General features: G+C 43.2%; 1 protein-coding gene across 13 annotated transcripts in view; it reads left to right on the plus strand.

The window, feature by feature from the left end:
- KIF21B (kinesin family member 21B) overlaps positions 1 to 20,263 on the plus strand; it is a 162,731-nt gene that overhangs the window by 52,227 nt on the left and 90,241 nt on the right. For all 13 annotated transcript variants that reach the window (XR_005747053.1, XM_040337745.1, XM_040337748.1 and 10 more), the window contains exons 4-6: positions 4,320 to 4,469; positions 10,045 to 10,176; positions 18,533 to 18,676. Coding sequence is in view for 12 of the 13 variants with exons in the window: in XM_040337745.1 (XP_040193679.1) it covers positions 4,320 to 4,469; positions 10,045 to 10,176; positions 18,533 to 18,676 (426 nt within the window). In the remaining variant the exon portion in view is untranslated. The remainder of the gene's footprint in view (positions 1 to 4,319; positions 4,470 to 10,044; positions 10,177 to 18,532; positions 18,677 to 20,263) is intronic.

Consider the following 20,263-nt stretch of genomic DNA (forward strand, 5'->3'; position numbering starts at 1 on the left):
CAAATAGGAAAATAGGCTTCTGGGTAGAAGAAGATTAGAACCCTGCTTTGGTTTTTAATGCTATCTAGAGCTCCCTGTTGGAGACATTTTCCCTTTGATGATCATCATAGGTGTGCACAGCCTATTGCATTAGGGTGTGCACCCCAAAGCTCAAACATATAGTACATGCATGCGTGTAAATATATATATAGGGCAGTAGGACAATGGACGGTGTCTGCAGGGTAGAGGTTTGTGTCAGTAGAGCAGTGGATGGTGTCAGTAGGGCAGAAATTGGTGTCAGTAGTTTTATTTTGTATTACTTTTTTTTCAATTTTATTTTTTTTATTATATTTTTACAATATTTTTTTTACAATAATTTAATTTTTATTTATTTTTTTTATATTTTTTTCTGAGCCCCATTGGAGGGCTTTGGTGAAATATCAGGAGTCTAAACAGACCCTGGATGTCTCACTTTAGAGAAAAATAAAGGGACTGAGGGCAGAGATTCCCTAGTCCCTTTCTCTGCAGCCAAGCAGCAAGGGCAATCTGCGCAGCACAGGGTGATTAGGGTGTTCCCAGGCACACCCGGCACACCCTGTGCGCACACCTATGGTGATCATGTTTTTTCCAGACAAAAAGTATGAGAAAATCTGAAACAGGAACACCAAGAGCAATGAGAAGTTGATGGGTTCAACCCTTCCTCTACTCAACATAAAAAAAGTGTTTTACTTTTTTCTGTTTTGCTAGATTTATGGGCGGTTTACACTAGGAATCGCACATGAATGTGATGTGTGTTCCTGTGCAGGGGCGGACGGACAACTCATGGGGCCCCCGGGCAATAGGAGATTATGGGGCCCCCGGGCAATAGGAGATTATGGGGCCCCCGGGCAATGGGAGATTATGTGGCCCCCAGGCAATAGGAGATTATGGGGCCCCCAGGCAATAGGGGGCCACAAAGTATACACACACACACATACAGTATACATACACAGTATACACACACAGACACACAATGTCTGAGAGGCAGGGCAGCTATAATCTTGGGATTTTTTTTTTTTAAACACAGATTTTTACATACTGTCCCTGGTTTTACTGAGGCTGGCAGGCAGTGTCTGTGTTCCCAAATGGTCAGTCCGCCCCTGTTCCTGTGCAATTCACATGCGGTTCAGTGTGGTGCGATTTGACGCCATACATTTTGAATGGGTTCAAATCGCACTGCACCAAAAGTAGTGCATGCACTACTTTTGGAAACTCACTGCAACCGGATTGTGTGGTACATCTGTATAATGTGACCCGCTGTAGGCAAATACACTGTGTTTGTAATGTCGTTAAGTGGATACTGACACCCACTGAAGATTGCAACGGCAGTGTGTTTTAAATGTGAACAGGGCCTTACTGTCATTTCCTGTAGGGAGGAACTGTTGAGGAGAAATCTGTAAAAGAGTTTTTGATAGCAGTAAAAAAAAGGTACAGTAGTTCAAATTCTCTCATTCACCCTCTATCAAAATATTTTTTGACTTACACTTTAAAGTGATACTAAAAGCATTTTTTTTGTTTCTGTTTTATAAAAAAAGGTTATACTTACCTGCTCTGTGCAGTAATAATGCACAGAAACGTCCCTTACCTCCTCTTTCCCGAACTGAGCTGTGTGCATCCATAGGACACACACAGCGCCAGAAAGCAGCTGGAATTTCACTGACAGCAGCAATGTCTCCTGTGAGACAAGGAAATGAGGAACATTGTTGCTGCATCCAAGACAGGGGGGTGTTTAGGACAAGTTGTGGGGTATTTTTTTTCCCTTGATGAATGTGATATGGAAAAAAATATTTAGACTTGTATATTTGCCTTAAATTAACACACATGTAAAAGACTGTGATGATATGATGAAGCGGAAAACCAATCGGGAAACAAAAGTCCAGAATCATTTTTTTTTGTTTTACAGAAATCTTTTGTACAAAACTGTTCAATTGCTCTCTAGGGAAATGTTTTTAATTTTAAGGTTGTAGGCAAACAATGGGTTGTCTTTGCATTAGCCTGTTAGCAATGCTGTTCACACTTGTGCGGGTGGAAACCACTGCGGGACCCGCACTTCATCCCACAGCTGCAACCACCCTTACACAAAACGCAGGCATTAATCCTAATGGCAGAGCGCATGCCAGTGCTTCATGCAGGGTCAATATCTCTTGCAGGTTTAGGAGATATATAGGTAGATTCACAAAGAGTTAGGCCGGCTTATCAGTAGATAAGCCGACCTAACTCTGAATCTACGCCGACGTTTGTTTAAGCGTATGCTCAAACAAAGATACGCTTAAACAAAGCTAAGATAGGCCGGCTTGCGCCGTTCTATCTTAGCTTGCAATGTTTCTGATGGCCGCTAGATGGCGCTTAGATTATGTAAATGAGGGGATACGCCGATTCACGAACGTACGCCAGGTCTACGCCGTCAAATTACGTTGTTTCCGTAAGGGATAGGCCGCCTAAAGTTAGAGCTATGCTCTAGTGGCCTAGCCAATGTTAAGTATGGCCGCCGTTCCCGCCGCAAAATTCGAAATGTTAACGTCGTTTGTGTAAGTCGTCCGCGAATCGGGATTTACGTCGTTTACGTCCACGTCGAAATCAATAGGCCCGTACGGCGTACTTAGCCGCAATGCGCACTGGGAAATGTAGTCGCCCGGCGCATGCGCAGTGTCAAAAAACTTCAAAAAACGTGAGGTCAAGCCTCATTTCCATACAACACGCCCCCCTCCAAGTCATTTGAATTAGGCGCCCTTACGCCTGCTCGTTTTAGGCTACGCCGCCGTAGATTAGCAGGTAAGTGGTTTGAAAATCAATACTAGCCCAACTAATTTACGGCGGTGTAGCCTAAACAGGCTAGGCTAGGCCGTCCTAAAGATAAGCCTTTCTACGTGAATCTACCTACACTTTTTACCTACAGGTAAGCCTTATTATGGGCTTACCTGTAGGTAAAAATGACCAAGCGGGCAATACAACCGCTTTAATAATTCATCTGTGCTAAATAAAAAAAAAAATTGAGTTTCTTTGCTTAAAAGTTTACATCTACTGTAATGATAATAAGAAGACTATCATTATTAGCTGGATTCAGGTAGGGCGGCTTACTTTTGAGGCAGCGTAGCGTATCGCATATACGCTACGCCGCCGTAAGTCAAGAGGCAAGTGCTGTATTCACAAAGCACTTGCCTCCTAAGTTACGGCGGTGTAGCGTCAATGGGCCGGCGTAAGCGCGCCTAATTCAAATGAGGATGAGTGGGGCGTGTTTTATGTAAATTACTCGTGACCCGAAGTGATTGACGTTTTTTACGAATGGCACATGCACCGTCCGTGGACATATACCAGTGTGCATTGCTCCAAAGTACGCCGCAAGGACGTAGTGGTTTCGACGTGAACGTAAATTATGTCCAGCCCCATTCACGGACGACTTACACAAACAACGTAAATTTTTCAAATTTCGACGGGGGAACGACGGCCATACGTAACATTGACTAGGCCAGCTATTTGTTCGACTAACTTTACGCCGGGAATCGCCTTACGTAAACGGCGCATCTTTACTGCGACGGGCAAGCGTACGTTCGTGAATCGGCGTATCTCGCTGATTTACGCATTCTAGGCGTAAATCAGCGTTCACGCCCCTAGCGGCCGGCGGAACTAGACAGCTAAGATACGAAGGCGCAGGCCGTCGTATCTTAGCTAGGTTTAAGTGTATCTCAGTTTGAGAATACACTTAAACATACGACGGCTTAGATTCCGAGTTACGACGGCGTATCTACTGATACGCCGGCGTAACTCTTTGTGAATCTAGCTATATATGTTTTGACATCACATACTTATCAATGTGCGACATTAGGGTGGAACATTATAGTGAAATGCAGAATACAAATGTAAATGCCTTTGCTGTCCTTATCTTTCTCCTACCAAGAAAGGTTCCTGCTATGGATACTTTACAGTAACATCTTGTTTTGAGTACGGTTGTGGTTGACCCCAGTCAGAGTGTCTTACCAAGAAGTAAACAGGACAGATTCTCCTGACTTTATGTTTTCAGGGCAACATTGTTATGAAATATCTCCAGATTTTGTGGTTTTTGCTTAGCAAATACAGTTTATGGATTTAGAATGAATAAGCATAATTTAAACAAGGTCTTGCACATTATATGTTCATATATACAGTATATTTGTCAGTTAAATTGGTTTATTTACATAATTAATGTTAGAGTTCCTAAAACACAACATGTATTCAATCATTCTTTTTAGTTGTGGTCTGAATTTGACAGATTCCTAATTATATTCATTTTTAAACATATTTTTCTTCTTTTATTTCTATATTAGCTCTATAATGAAGAGATATTGGATCTCTTTGATGTTTGCCGCGACCCTGACTCTCGACATAGAAAATCCAACATCCGGATTCATGAAGATGCCAGTGGTGGCATATATGTCAGTGGAGCAAGTACTCGTAGTGTCATTTCTGAGGCTGAGGTGGGCATCGTTTATGTCAAATTTTCCTTTCTGGTGCCATACAAAGAGGGAAGCACTTAAAGTGGATGTAAACCCGAATTTATTTATTTATTTAAAGTCACAGGGCCAGATTCACGTAGCTCAGCGGATCTATAGATCCGCTCGATCTACGTGAATTAAGATCCGCTCCCGCAAGTTTAGGAGGCAAGTGGCTAATTCACAAACCACTTACCTCCAAACTTGCGACGGCGGATCCTAAATCCCCCAGCGGAATTCAAATTCCGCGGCTAGGGGAGTGTCATATTTAAATCAGGCGCGTTCCCGCGCCGATTTAAATGCGCAGGCGCCGTCCACGAAATTTCCCGGCGTGCATTGCTCCCACTGACGTCGCTAGGATGTCAGTGGTTGCGACGCGTATGTAAACTACGTAGTTCCGTATTCGAGAACGACTTACGGAAACTACGTAAAAAAATTCAAATTCGACGCGGGAACGACGGCCATACTTAACATTGGCTGCGCCTGCTTTTAGAAAGGGTAAGTATACGACGGGTACCGCGCTATGGAAACGATGTAAGAACACAGCGTCGGGTCCGTGTACGTTCGTGAATTTGCGTATCTCGCTGATTTACATATTATTCAGTGTAAATCAGCGGGAACGCCCCCGGCGCCATTTTTAATTAAAAAAAAAGATCCGACAGTGTAACACAGTTACACCTGTCAGATCTTCGCCCTATCTATGCGTAACTGATTCTATGAATCAGGCGCATAGATAGGACCTGTCTAAGTCAGAGATACGATGGTGTATCTGTAGATACACCGTCGTATCTCTTTGTGAATCTGGCCCATTATGTACAGTATAAGATTTCCTATAATCTGTGCCCAGTCTTGCCACACAGAGTTAATCCAGCTCTGAGCAATACTCTTTTATTCTTCAGTGAAATAAAACGGACTTACAGAGAAAAACCTTAGTCCGTTCCGCCCCCTTGCTGTGAGTGACAGGTTATTTACATATCTCATGCACTAGCCTGGAGACAGGCATTATTTTTTAAGTCCCACCCCCTCTCCATTTTTGAAGTCATGTGGTTACTTTTCTGGATTTTGACTGGATGTTAGTGATCATAGCAGAATTCAGTGTAAGGAATACATAGGAAAAAATGCATGTTGACAAGGGGAGTGTAGAGGAGGGCAGGGAGTCTACTGACATCACGACTCCACCCACAGAGCTCCAGACAACAGACCCACCCACAGAATCTGCAGTTTTTCAGTTCTTATTACAGACAGAGGGGAGACATTTGACAGGTAAGGATACATGCAGGAGGCATGTATATCCTTATAGATCAGCACTATGGCAGTAGTTTAGAAAGGATGAGAGTGGGTTTACATCCACTTTAAAACGATAACAAAACACAGGAAATGTCTAACTAAATAGTGAACTGAGTTTGTCATGCTAAAACTAATATGTCTGTTTTAAGAAGTCATGAACTAGTTGGATAAACCCGTTGGGCTTCTTGTATGCTTAAAACTATAATCACAGTGCTGTGCTGAGGTTACATGTGATGGTGCAGTGCGGTGCCAGTCATTCTTATTAGCACCCAAATGCACCTTCTCTTTCAATACATTATTGCTGTAAAGTTTACGAACTTACAAATCCGTTTGTGTAGGAATATCACAAATAAAAATGAATCATGTTCAAGACTTTATTTAAAAAAAAAAAAAAAAACGATTGAGGGGATATTTGGATATTGTGGAGGACTAGGAGAGTGGGGAAATTAAAAACTGTTCAGTGAAGGAAAAGGTGTAAATGAAAGAGAAACAATGGGGGGAGGGGGAAACAACACAGGGGCCATATAGGGGGGGGGGGGTTGAGAGAGAGGGAGTAATTCATAAATGAAGTGGATTTCAATTGAAGGTGTTAAGTAAGCCTACCATCACTGATCAATTTAGACATAAATATATTGGCAAAAATGGGCTGAACAAAAAAACGAAGAGCTCAAGAAGCTCAGCTGTACTAACAATCCAATGTTAGTACAGCGATTGACCCTGCCGAGCTATTGTGTTCTGACAGCCCCCCCGCCAGAGCGCTTTCAGTCAATCGGCAGACCTTTTTAGGTCATGTCTCTTCGACAGAAGTCAGCTTCTGTCAGACCAGCTGCCATACACACAGGCCGAATGTTGGCTGGTTTCTATTGAACTGGCTGATGCCATCCAATAGTCGGCCTATTTGTACGGACCTTAAATGTGAAATCAGCTTTATAGAGGGCTAAGACAGTAAGACCTCATTTACATTTGTGGTTTGGAGGGCAATAAAACCCCATTGTGCCCCATGATTGGTTACCAAATCACTTAAAGTGGTTGTTAATCCACTTGTATAAAAAGCTCCCATCCCCTCTGTATTAGAACAATAAGTTCCCCTGTGTCTGTTTTATATCATAAATATGCTTATCTGTACTGATAACACACTGTCTTTCTGCGATCACTTGCCTCCTCCCTCCTCTCTCCTCTCCTCTGCCCGGCTGACAGTTCCAGCGGGTGGGGCCGAGCACTGCCGAGGAGAGACAGAGCCGAGGGGTCACATGATTTCAGGATGACGCTGTGTTATCAATACAGATAAGCATATTTATGATTTAACACAGACACAGGGGAATTTATTGTTCTAATACACAGGGGATGGGAGCTTTTAAAGTGGTTGTAACCCCGTTACAACCACTTTTACCTACAGGTAAGCCTAGAATAAGGCTTACCTGTAGGTGCTCGAAATATCTCCCAAACCTCCACAGTTTAGGAGATATTTACAAATGAGATGGGTGCCGATGTCTATGGCGCAGACAACGGCGCAGGCGCACTTTAGAAACGGCGAGTGTGCCGTTTCTAAAGGAGACTGTGCCGTGACTGGCGGATCCCGCGTGCATGTTTTTTAATGTTAAGTATGAGAGCAGCTGGGGGGAAGGGGGAGCGCTGACACGAGCAGACTGTCAGAGAGGGGAGGGGGGAGATGATGGAGGAGAGGACACAAGAGAAAGAGCAGGCTGCGGCTGACGGAGGCATGTACGCTAACAACGGTGTCAGGGCACAGCAGCCCCGATAAATCGTGGTCAGTGTACAGGGAAAGGGCATAGCCAGGCAGGATCAGACAGACATCACAGGTGATACAGGGGACCAAATGACACAGCACAAGCGCTTTGCTGTATAACATCCTTTAACCTCCCTGGTGGTATTTCTGAGTCTGGCTCGGTTGGAATTTCAGTACCATTGGTGGTATCCCCAAGCCAGACAGGGGATCGCATTGCAGTATCCAGGCAGAGTTACTTACATTGTCCCCTGGATCCTGCGATGTCTCCCCGCTGTGTGTGTGTGAGCTGTCTCCTCGCTCGATTCACAGTGCCCGAGTGCCGCCGAGCTCTGTTCCCTGCGACGTAACGACGCACGGAGGCGGAGATCGGCACCAAATTCTAAAAAGTAAAAACACAGTACACATCCAGTATACTGTAATCTTACAGATTACAGTAATGTATAAAATAATGACACACCCCCCCTTGTCCCTAGTGGTCTGTCCAGTGACCTGCATGCACTTTTATATTATAAATACATTTTTTTCTGCATGGAAACTGGAGATTGTCCATAGCAACCAAAAAGTATCACTTTATGTCAAAAGTGGTTTTAGACCAGCTAGAAAACAGCGATAATAGATTAGAATCGCTTGCAGAATTGAGCGATAGCGATTTGTGGGGAAATTCGTCATCAAACACTGAAAGTAATGACAGCGACAATTCTGCAACTGAGCAAATTTCAGTGTTTTTGATTTGATTACATTATTGAATAATTTTTATTATATTATATTATTATTTTTTATAATTATTTATAGTTATTTATTATATTATAATTTATGATTTTGTGTTTCAAACTTCATCATAACTGGGATGTCTACTAGACTCTTGTTTGGACAGATTTAAGTGAGTTATTCCTAAGAATTACAGGCCTACAGTATAAAACGCCAAATTTCCATGCAAAACAATCATACCGCCAGGGAGGTTAAGGGAACAGGATCTGTATTTTTTTTTTTTGGGGGGGTTAACAAACGCTTTAAGTGGCTCTCGCTCTTCAAACGGTTGAGCACCCCTGGACAATATATTGGCCCCAATAGTATATCCGAGTATCAGTTGTTACTAAAATATCCCCATTGTAACAAGGGAAGGAACTTTACAAAGCAGCATGATGTCTAAATCTTGCCTTGATAATTGTAGCTTTGTAGCAAACAGTCAAAATACACTTTTATATCTCCAAGACATGACCTATGAATCCCAGCAGGGTGGCATTTCCTCAGTTCCCAAAGTCCAGACTGAATAAACTGGAGCTTTTCCTCTTCTATTCCTTACAGACAAATGTGCTTTTTTTTTTCAAAACCTTGGTGCTTTTAGAAAAATAGCTTCAGTGCATCTCAGATATATACTTTTTTATTTTCTTTCTGCACTTATACTGTGTTTGTCAAACATGTATACCCTTGTTTAGCAGTAGGATTTGCATTACTTAGTAGGCATTATACAGAGGAAATTACCTTCTTTTTTACTATTTTAAGTGGGATATATCATCCTTATTATACATAATACATATTTATATTATTTTATCCTATTATCATTTTTATATTTAAAGCTGAACACCAGAAATATGAAAAAATAAATAAAAATACCCATGCAGTGGGACTCCCCTGCACTGCAAGGGTTAAACACAAATGTTTGCCTGGAAAAAAAAAAACGATTTTACTTAACTTATCCCTTGCTCACCTGGCAACCAGTGCTCACTTCTTCTATTTAATGCTCCGACTTGTGGATGGACTCTTGGCTTTCTCAATTACAAGTTAGGACTGATGGTCCTCCATTGAACATAAGGACACCACAGCTGCCACCACTATCTGGAGCACCAAATAGGACTGGCTGTTGCCAATCAGTCACATAGAAGGATGGGCCTGGTAAGAGCATGTGATAAGATAAGTTAGGCCTCTTTCACACGGGGCAGTGGAGGTGCGGTGGCGGTATAGCACCGCTAAAAATAGCGGCACTATACCGTCGGAATTGCCGCAGGATTCGGCCGCTAGCGGTGCGGTATTAACCCCCGCTAGCGGCCGAAAAAGGGTTAATACCGCCCGCAATGCGCCTCTGCAGAGGCGCATTGCGGCGGTATTACCACGGCTTCCCATTGTTTTAAATGGGAAGGAGCGGTGAAGGAGCGGTATACACGCCGCTCCTCTCACCGCTCCAAAGATGCTGCTTGCAGGACATTTTTTTTTCTCTCCTGCCAGCGCATCGCCTCAGTGTGAAATCCCTCAGGCTTTCACATTGAGAAGGCTGGGCAGGAGTTTTTCAGGCGGTATTTGGCCGCTATTTTTAGCGCTGTACTGCCTGAAAAACTCCTCAGTGTGAAAGGGGCCTAAATGTGCTTTTTCCTGGAATTCTAGTTTTTTCATTTCCCTGAAATTTATCTTTAACTGGTGTCCGATATTTTGTATCAGATACAAAAGCACGCGCACACACACACATACATACAGATACATTTATAGTAAAACAATATGTTCAGAGATGACGCTCTTGTAATATTTTTTCAGCTTTTACAGTTGCTAAAGGAAGGTGCCCTCTCCCGTACCACTGCCAGCACCCAAATGAACTCTCAGAGCTCCCGTTCTCATGCAATATTCTCTGTCCATGTACACCAAACACGAGTTGCTGAATCATGCCAAGTAAGTACTTAATTTGTTGTCGTCTATTTATGCGATAAGCAGTGTTGCATACATTTTCTTCTGTTTTATGTATCTTTTACGCAATACATGGGTAATGCATGAATGGAGTTAACGTAGCAACGTGATAGTTTTCAATTGAAATACATTTTTCTAGTTTCTGGTAGAGTGGTTTTATTATTGTCTGTGTCCCCTTTTCACACACCAAGCTAGGAGGTGAGGGGGAATCTAAAATGTTATGCCGCATACACACGACCGTTTTTCATTGGTAGAGGTTTTTAATTTTGAAGGAATAATGGACTTTATAGGCACCAATGGTCAGCATAGAATGTAAAATAAGTTTTTTATTGATACAAGCCCAGAAAATCTGGGTGATTGAATCAACAATTACAATATAGAAAAACAATATTAAAAAACATATAATTGGCTATATTAAAAACATTAGTAAGCATAGAATATCTCTGAAATGCTAATAACCCATCGGGGTTGTACAAAAACCACAGATAGTCCACACAGGACAACAACAACAGTTGATGAACAGACGTAGGCTTCAATTTGTAAACTTTTATACATAGGCTCTACATGTTTCGCATGTTACTGCTTCTTCGGGAGCTTAAAAAGAATACTTTCTGGAAGGAAAAACATAGACTATTATTGGTTTCAGATTTTAATTAAACATTGTATATTTTGTGAATCAGAATAAATAGTGTTTCTTGTGCATAAAAGCACCATAAGCAATGACTCAGATTGCCAAGAACCGCCAAACCACCGGTGCAAAAAAGGGGGATCAAGGTGAGGGAGGTGTAGGGACATGCCAAATACCCATATAGTCAGTCAGAGGTGTTAAGAAATAACACCGTCCTCGCCAAAATAGAAAAAATGGCGAGTAATGACGGATATGCCTAGGTAGTGCGGCAAGAAAGAGAAAAGAGTATATATATATATATCTCAGATTGTCGGTGGTAATGAGGTCAGGGAAAGATGATAGCGAAGCTCCACACATCACCAGTAAGGAAGTGAGAGTGAACCATTTTGTGTGTATATAGAGGCGAGATTATATAATAATAAAGAAAGTAAAAAAGTATAAAAGTATAATAAACCTACCATCAACATTGATAGGTAAAAAATAGATGTATATATGTATGAGAATTCCAACAATGCTTCTGGATCACTGTGGTAACAAGTTCCAGATAACAGACTGGATAAGGTGTAGTTTTTCGGACAAAGTTTGGTGATAACAGACTGGATAAGGTGTACCACAGTGATCCAGAAGCATTGTTGGAATTCTCATACATATATACATCTATTTTTTACCTATCAATGTTGATGGTAGGTTTATTATACTTTTATACTTTTTTACTTTCTTTATTATTATATAATCTCGCCTCTATATACACACAAAATGGTTCACTCTCACTTCCTTACTGGTGATGTGTGGAGCTTCGCTATCATCTTTCCCTGACCTCATTACCACCGACAATCTGAGATATATATATATATACTCTTTTCTCTTTCTTGCCGCACTACCTAGGCATATCCGTCATTACTCGCCATTTTTTCTATTTTGGCGAGGACGGTGTTATTTCTTAACACCTCTGACTAACTATATGGGTATTTGGCATGTCCCTACACCTCCCTCACCTTGATCCCCCTTTTTTGCACCGGTGGTTTGGCGGTTCTTGGCAATCTGAGTCATTGCTTATGGTGCTTTTATGCACAAGAAACACTATTTATTCTGATTCACAAAATATACAATGTTTAATTAAAATCTGAAACCAATAATAGTCTATGTTTTTCCTTCCAGAAAGTATTCTTTTTAAGCTCCCGAAGAAGCAGTAACATGCGAAACATGTAGAGCCTATGTATAAAAGTTTACAAATTGAAGCCTACGTCTGTTCATCAACTGTTGTTGTTGTCCTGTGTGGACTATCTGTGGTTTTTGTACAACCCCGATGGGTTATTAGCATTTCAGAGATATTCTATGCTTACTAATGTTTTTAATATAGCCAATTATATGTTTTTTAATATTGTTTTTCTATATTGTAATTGTTGATTCAATCACCCAGATTTTCTGGGCTTGTATCAATAAAAAACTTATTTTACATTCTATGCTGACCATTGGTGCCTATAAAGTCCATTATTCCTTCAAAATTAAAAACCTCTACTTATGTTAGGACGTGGCACCGCAATACCTTAGGACACCCATAGTCCATCCTATGGTCGGTGTTCCTTTATTTCCCATTTCGTTTTTCATTGGTCATTAAAAACAATCGCGTGTAGGCTCCAGAGCATTTTTCTCGATGTGAAAATGTCTATTAAAAATTTAGAACACGCTCTAATTTTTCTCATCGTTTTTCACGTCGTGAAAAACGGTCGTGTGTAAGCTTTAACGACGGGGATGCTCAGAAGCAAGTTATGAGACGGGAGCACTCGTTCTGGTAAAACTAGCGTTTGTAATGGAGATAGCACATTCATCACGCTGTAACAGACTAAAAAGCACAAAGACTGAAAAGCGCGAATCATCTCTCAACAAACTTTTACTAACACGAAATCAGCAAAAGCAGCACAAAGGGTGGCGCCATCCGAATGGAACTTCCCCTTTATAGTGCCTTCGTACGTGTTGTACGTCACCGCACTTTGCTAGAGCATTTTTTTTCACGATCGTGTGTATGCAAGGCAGGCTTGACAAGAATCACGTTGAGAAAAACATCGTTTTTTTCCATGACGTGAAAAATGGTCGGGTGTACGTGGCTTTAGTGTTGTCACCAGACTAGGGGTGGAAGGGAGACTCACCAATAGGAACACCTGGGCCAAATTCTCAAAAATCTTGCTTAACGTAACTTTAGGGAGTTAAGTTACACTGCCGCTATTTTCCGAAATTAAGTACCGATTCTCAAAGCACTTACCCGGAAAATTGCGGCAGCGCAACTTAACTCCGTCCGTCGCAAGGCGTTCCTAGTTTAAATGGGCGATTCCCATTTAAATTAGGCGCGCTCCCGCGCCGGACGTACTGCGCATGCGTGTGACATCATTTTTCCCGACGGGCAGCGCGTGAACGCAATTTACGCCGGGCTTGTGGATCGCGACGGGACAATAAAGTTGCGTCGGAAAAAAAAAAATACGCGCCGGGAAAAAAAATTCAAATTTAAAAAAAAATCGCGGCGATCGAAAAAAAGGTCTGATTTTACATGGTGTACTAAATTTACACATTGTAAAACCAGCTCTAGTTTTGCGCAAGCAAATCGGAACTTACGCAGAAACCACAATGCTTAAAAGCTTTGTGGATCTGCTTAAGTCCTCATTTGCATACGCAAAGCGTCATTTCAATGAGAAATGCCCCCAGCGGCGGATGCGGTACTGCATCCTAAGATCTGACAGTGTAAGTGTCTTACAGATGTCAGATCTTCTGCCTAACTTTGGAAAAATCCTTTTGAGGATCGTTTCCAAAGTTAGGCACAGGGATACGCAGGCTGAACAGCAGTTCCGCCTGCGTATCTCCTTTGAGAATTTGGCCCACCTGTTCTTAGATAACTCTAAAAGCTAGGATTTACCATTTTTTATCTGACATTACCTCTTACTTACTGTTTTGTCTATTATAACGTTTACCCCACTCTACCTAAAACTAGATAAAAAAAAGTTTTAGTAGCCATTCTACTTTTGGAAGTGTCACTGTTGCTCCATAGCCAATCACAGTTTGAAAATGGAAGTTTGAATCTTATGCCGCGTACAGACGGTCGCTTTATGTGATGAAAAAAAACAACGTTTTTAAAAACGTCATTTAAAATGACCCTGTGTGGTGGAAAACGTAGTTTTATGTCTTCTGAAAAACGTTGTTTTTTGTGTCATAAAAAATCACTGTGTGGAGCTAAAACGAAGTTTAAAACAACGTTTTTAAACCCGCGCATGCTCAGAAGCAAGGTATGAAGCAAGCTTCAATGGAAAAGAGTGCTAAACGTAACCGCGCTTTGCTAGAGCATTTTGAAAAAACGATGGTGTGTAGGCAACGTCGTTTTTTAAAATTGAAGTTTCAAAAACGTTGTTTTGTTTCATGATATAAAACGTTGTTTTATTTCATCACAAAAAAACGACCGTCTGTACGCGGCATTAGGCTGCATTCACACCTGAGCGTAGGGTTTTGTAGCGTTTTTTACCACGTTTTGCCGTGATATTTGCGGCGATTTTGGACAGGTCTAGGGTCATCAATGTTAAAAACAGAAAAACGCCCAAATACGCTCAATTTGAGCGACAAACAAGGGTCCAGAACTTGTTTGAGCTTCAGGCGTTCGGCGTCAGGCATTTTGGAGTGGAGATGTGAACCATCTCCATTGAGAATAATGTATTTTTTCCCCTCTAGCGTTTTGGAGCTTCATGCTTCAGACGACAAAACGCTCAGGTGTGAATGCAGCCTAACTGGTTAATGTGCAGAAATTTTTACAACATGGTGCCTCTGTGGGTATGACTTAAAACCCAGTGGATCCATGGTTACTGAGATGAAGGTAGAAAAATTGCCTGTCATTCCCACTGGATAGAATTGTGCACCGGCGCAGCCTCCCAGTGAGCGCAACAGTAGCCCATTTAGACTTACAGATCTAGTCAGAGCAGGATGCGGTATACACAGCACTGACTTTAAACTGCAGCCATTAAAAAGCCCATTTGGGATTATTCAGAACAGTGAGGATTAGGATTTTAATTTTTTATTGTCCATTTAAGTTCTAGCCAAAAACACACTGCTGAATGCCTGCTCTTCACATGTGCCCTTGGTTACCTTGTTACAGAATAGTGTAGCACCCTTGTCCTAAACAGGGCTGATAGTAAATTCAATTGTGCTAGGTGGTAACTCAGCCTGGCTAATTTGTAGTCTTTGATCAAATGGGTTTCACCTAAACTTGAGTTTAACTATGATATAAAAAAGGAGAGAGCGGGACTTTAAATGAAGCATGTGCGGGGAAAAGTTTAACTATGATTTTGCTCTTTTGTCAATGGGTGGCACTGTTACTTTTGGCATTAGTATGATAGATTACAGTGAATTCAGGTTATGAGTAAATATGCTTTTCTCAGCCAATCAGCAGGAGTTTATTTGGCCGCTGAGGCTGTTGGGATAGGCTATTTATTCAGAGAGAGTGAGGTGATCAGGGGCCCTTTCCACCTGGGCTGTGGCCTGGGTGGGTGTGTGTGGAGCAGCAGCAGAGGTGTGGGCCTGAAGCCTAAGGCCTAACTACGTGTAAAGGGGTTCGGTCTGAGGGGAGCCTGATCATTGCCGGGAGGCAAGGGAGAAGTTGCCAGAGGGCAGGACTGGGACAAAAATTTGGCCCTGGACTTCATCCAGACTTTGACAGGTCTCTCCCATGGCAGCCGGAAAAACTCCCGCGTGGCCACCCAAGCCCCCTCACCCCCTTCACTAACCACTATCCATTCTACTTTATTAGAGTAGAACGGCTGGTACTGGTACTCTTATAGGCAGTACCAGTGGGGAAGCTAGACATTATTTCACCCGGGGCAAAGAATCAATTCGGTGCCCCCCCTTATGGGACAAGATTAGGCAGAAGTGAGAAACTCCCAGGCCATAGCTGTTAAGTCAGCTGTCTGTCCCCTCCCCCCATGCTCCTCTGTCGTCCCCCCTACTCCTCTGGTCCTCCCCCTGCTTCTCTGTTCCCCCCAGGTGAGCGCTGCGGGGAAGGAGGGGAGGTGAGCGCTGCGGGAAGGGAGAGACAAAGGAACGGAGGGGACGGCAGTCCGCTGTCACTGAAGCCGGCCCACTGAGCCATCGGCCCACCGGGAAACTCCCTGTAGTCCCAATGGCCAGTCCATCCCTGCCAGAGGGTCAACCACTCTTGTTGCCTGGAGGCAAGTGTAAAGGGGATGGAGTTCTGAAGGTGTACCAGAGGAGACTCTTCATCAGCCGGGGACTGTGAAGTAGCTAGGAAAGCTTCAGGAGAGAACTCATCCACGAAGTACAGCGGGTAGCTTTAAGTAAAGCTTGAAAAGAAGTACAGCGGGTAGCTGCAAGAAAAGCATGAGGAATCCACCAAGTAACTGTTAGCTAAGATTGAGGATCTACAGTGGGATACTGTGAGTAGAGTTGTTGCTATAGGAGACAGCAGTTGCTACGAAATACAGATTGCTGCATTCAGCTTAAAGGTCCTTTTTCTGTATTTCTGTCTGCCTAGTTCTAGTTTTGTCCAAGGAGTCTGCGAAGTTGCTATTGCATTTGCCTAAGGGTGTCCTGTGCCCTACCCCTCTCTCCCACTGTTCCTGTTAAGAGGAATAAAACACCCACCATGACTAGTAACCTGCACCCCAAGGGGGAATGCCAGCCATCCCTGACTCTGGGGGTCATTATCAGGCCTCTGGAGGTCCGGGAGAGCGCTACAATAGCATGGGTAAAAGATGGGTAAATATTAACATCTAAATTAGGTGCATATTTGAAGTTTCATTGGGTTGAGATTTTTTTTTTTGTGCAGCCTATCACAAAACTTATTACTTAAATGTAATATATTAGCATTTAGTACTTTTATATTTTCTTTATAAATTGATTATGGTAAGGACTAAATTATTATTGTGCAGTCTTCTACCCAACCAGCAGGTGGTGCACTATCCTTTTTTTTTAACATATTCAGCTGTTCAATGTGGCTCTCTTGGTGACTTTACAAGCCTACATGAATACGTTATTGACAACCTACCTTATAAAACAGCAGTATAATGTTTCAGAAAGCTCTACATTTTTAAAGAAAAAGCAGTTCATGAACTCCGGTAAAGTAACTCTGCAGACAGGAAAAAGCATTTCCTCTATTACCTCTCTCCAGGGATCAACCTGCAACGTTGTAACTTTATAGTAAGTCACAAGGTGAGAGGCTGCAGTAGAACCTGATCTGTGTTAGATTTCTGAACACAGCCATAAAATGAACAGGCAGGCACCAGGGTTTATGTGATTGTGTCATCCCTGAGCCAGCATAATAGTCCAGGAAGTAGATGCTGACTCTAATTCCTAAGAAAAAATGGTGCAGTCCTTTCAAAGAGAATAGCAGATGAAGGTAGTGTCACAAAGAGTACTGTGATCTCTGCAAGATGTGTTAATCCTCACATTAAAGAGGAAGTAAACCCTGATTGGTTTTACTTCCTCTTTTGCTCACTGCAAACCCTGCAAATTAAAAGCATAATAGGGCTAGTATGCACCGCATACTAGTCCATTATGTGACACTAACCTGCAAACAAATCCAGCGCTGTCCCCTGTGCAGGCTGCGTCCATCTTCTCACCCCTCTTCCTTCCGGGGGGCCGCGGACTCCGTCTTTCTGATTGGCTGGAGCCGTGTGACGTCACTCCCGCGCATGAACCGCCGGTAACGGTACAGTCTAACTGAATCAACGGCACGACGTGACATTGCTTCAGTGCGTATGTACCGATGACTTTGACACATGCAGATACAGGGGGATATCTCCTAAACCGTACAGGTTTAGGAGACCTTTTGGGTTAGCTACAGGTAAAGCCTTATTATAGGCTTATCTGTAGCAAAAAGTTAGGCCCAGATTTTCAAAGGAGATACAACGGCGTATCTCCAGATACGCCGTCGTATCTCTGAGTCTGAGCCGTCGTATCTATGCTCCTGATTCTTAGAATCAGTTACGCATAGATTTGTATTAGATCCGACCGCCGTAAGTCTCTTACGCCGTCGGATCTTAACTGCATATGTACGCTGGCCGCCAGGGGCGTGTACGCTGATTTACGCCTAGAAATATGTAAATCAGCTCGAGATACGCGAATTCAGGAATGTACGCCCGGCCAACGCAGTACAGATACGCCATTTACGTTAGGCTTTTCCCGGCGTAAAGTTACCCCTGCTATATGAGGCGTACATGCGGCGTACCAATGTTAAGTATCGCCGTCGTTCCCGCGACGAAATTTTAAAATTTTACGTCGTTTGCGTAAGTCGTCCGTGAATGGTGCTGGACGTAATTTGCGTTCACGTCGAAACCAATACGTCCTTGCGGCGTATTTGGAGCAATGCACACTGGGATATTCCACGGACGGTGCATGCGCCGTTCGTAAAAAGCGTCATTTACGTGGGGTCACATAACATTTACATAACACACTCCCACATCTTCCACATTTGAATTAGGCGGGCTTACGCCGGACTATTTACGCTACGCCGCCTCAACTTACGGAGCAAGTGCTTTGAGAATACTGCACTTGCCCGTCTAAGTTGCGGAGGCGTAACGTAAATAGGATACGTTACGCCCGTGCAAAGATACGCCTATCTACGAGAATCTGGGCCTTAGTTTGTAAGGGTTTACGGCCACTTTAATAAGTATGCTGCTTGAAAACCATTGTAGTTTTAATTCTAGGCAAATATTTGCTCTACAGGCAGATGCACCTTCTTCTTCTGTGGAGTATGAAACCCTCACTGCAAAGTTTCATTTTGTGGACTTAGCTGGCTCTGAGCGTTTGAAGAGGACAGGAGCTACTGGAGAGAGAGCAAGGGAAGGGATCTCCATCAACTGTGGCCTGGTAAGATTGACTGTACTGTTTATTCTAAAACCATGGGAAATTTGCTAATTGATCAGAAATTTGTCTCCAGCTACAGATAGAAAAATCAATGCTAACACTAGATAACACCTCCTTATAACCTCCTGTTTCATAAATACCCTACATTATCTTATGCAGATGAAATTAATGTCTCAGAATTGTAATTGTAGCGGGGGCAATTTTTGCTATTAAGAATGCTCAGATCTGAAGTGGTAGAATTGATAGTCTTATAATGTAAATAAGCATCTGATGCCATCTACTGGCGAAGAAATGGAACGGCGTGTTCAAGGTTTGTTTTTTCAGAACATCCAGAAGGGATATGAATAATTACCCAGGGACACTCAGGGCTGCAAGGCATGCTGGGAAGATATAAAAGACCTTGTGTGGCCATTTTTAGCTCTCTCGGCCTCGGGACCCACATCCTGGAGGAACCCTTTCACAGTGTGTTTGGTGGAGTTCTGGGCTACCTCGTGCGGAAGCAAGCCATCGGTATCCAGGCAAGTGTTGGAGGGTTCCCGATCGTCTCTGAAAGTGGGAACTGGACAACCAGACGAGTGCAGAGACCAGGTGGAGGCCGTGTGTGGTGAGAGCATCCAGTCATCTGGGCCTCGTGTGGTGAGAGGGCTCGGGCCCAAAGCTTTGTACTGTTTACACACACACACACTTAGACTGCCGGGGAGTGCTGCTGGGACCGTTAGTTCCACGCTGCCAGTGTGTTTCCCTAAGCCACATGTGCCAGGACCTGAAAGCCTTAATCAACTGCTTGATGGCCGGCCATTGAATATTGTGTATTAACCAGGAAAGAGTGCGCAGTCACCCTCCACGTTTAATCCGCAGTCCCTGTTTGCATCAAACTACTATTAAAATACCTGTGGATTACAAATTGAGTTCACATTGCTAGCGAAGAAAGAAGATCAAGGACTAATACTACTACATTTTATTGGCAAGGCCTTGCAGCGCTGTTACTGTTAGACAGATATTGTCATAGGGAAGTTACTGAGTGATTACCCGTTACGGTTGTGTTTTATTCTGTTGGGTGTTGCGTGGCGCATACTGTGTGGTTGTGTACTGGAAGTGGGAAGGCGCACAGCTTGAAGTAAGACCTGCGCGCTAGTCCCACTTGGAGACACCAAAATACCTGCTGCCGTAGGGGGGGTGTAAAGAAATTGTTGCGCACAGCCTTTCGCAATACTGAATGTGCACCACTTATGTTCCGATTGTGTATTACAACAACTGTTTTAGTAAAGTCAATGATTATTTAAGTTTAACTTGTGTCTAAACGGTTCCTTTGTCGCTCATAAACTATTGTGTCAGTTTGCACCACAGCTGTGACCAGGGGAGTGAGACCCAGAATACTGGGGGGGGTAATAAAGCAGAGTGCAGGCCCAAAAACAATTAGCCGCTCCTTCGGGGGTAAGCGCTACACGTGGGGGCTCGTCCGGGATCCTGTACCTCTACAAATAAAACCCATCCCTGGTATCAGCATGGATCCTATTACAGTGGCTCGGTGGTGTGGAACTGAAGGCGCCCGTTCCGAAGCGAGCGTAGCCATCGCCCTCCCGGGAGAAA

Source organism: Rana temporaria, chromosome 2, assembly GCF_905171775.1.
Source record: "Rana temporaria chromosome 2, aRanTem1.1, whole genome shotgun sequence".
Lineage (NCBI taxonomy): Eukaryota > Metazoa > Chordata > Amphibia > Anura > Ranidae > Rana > Rana temporaria.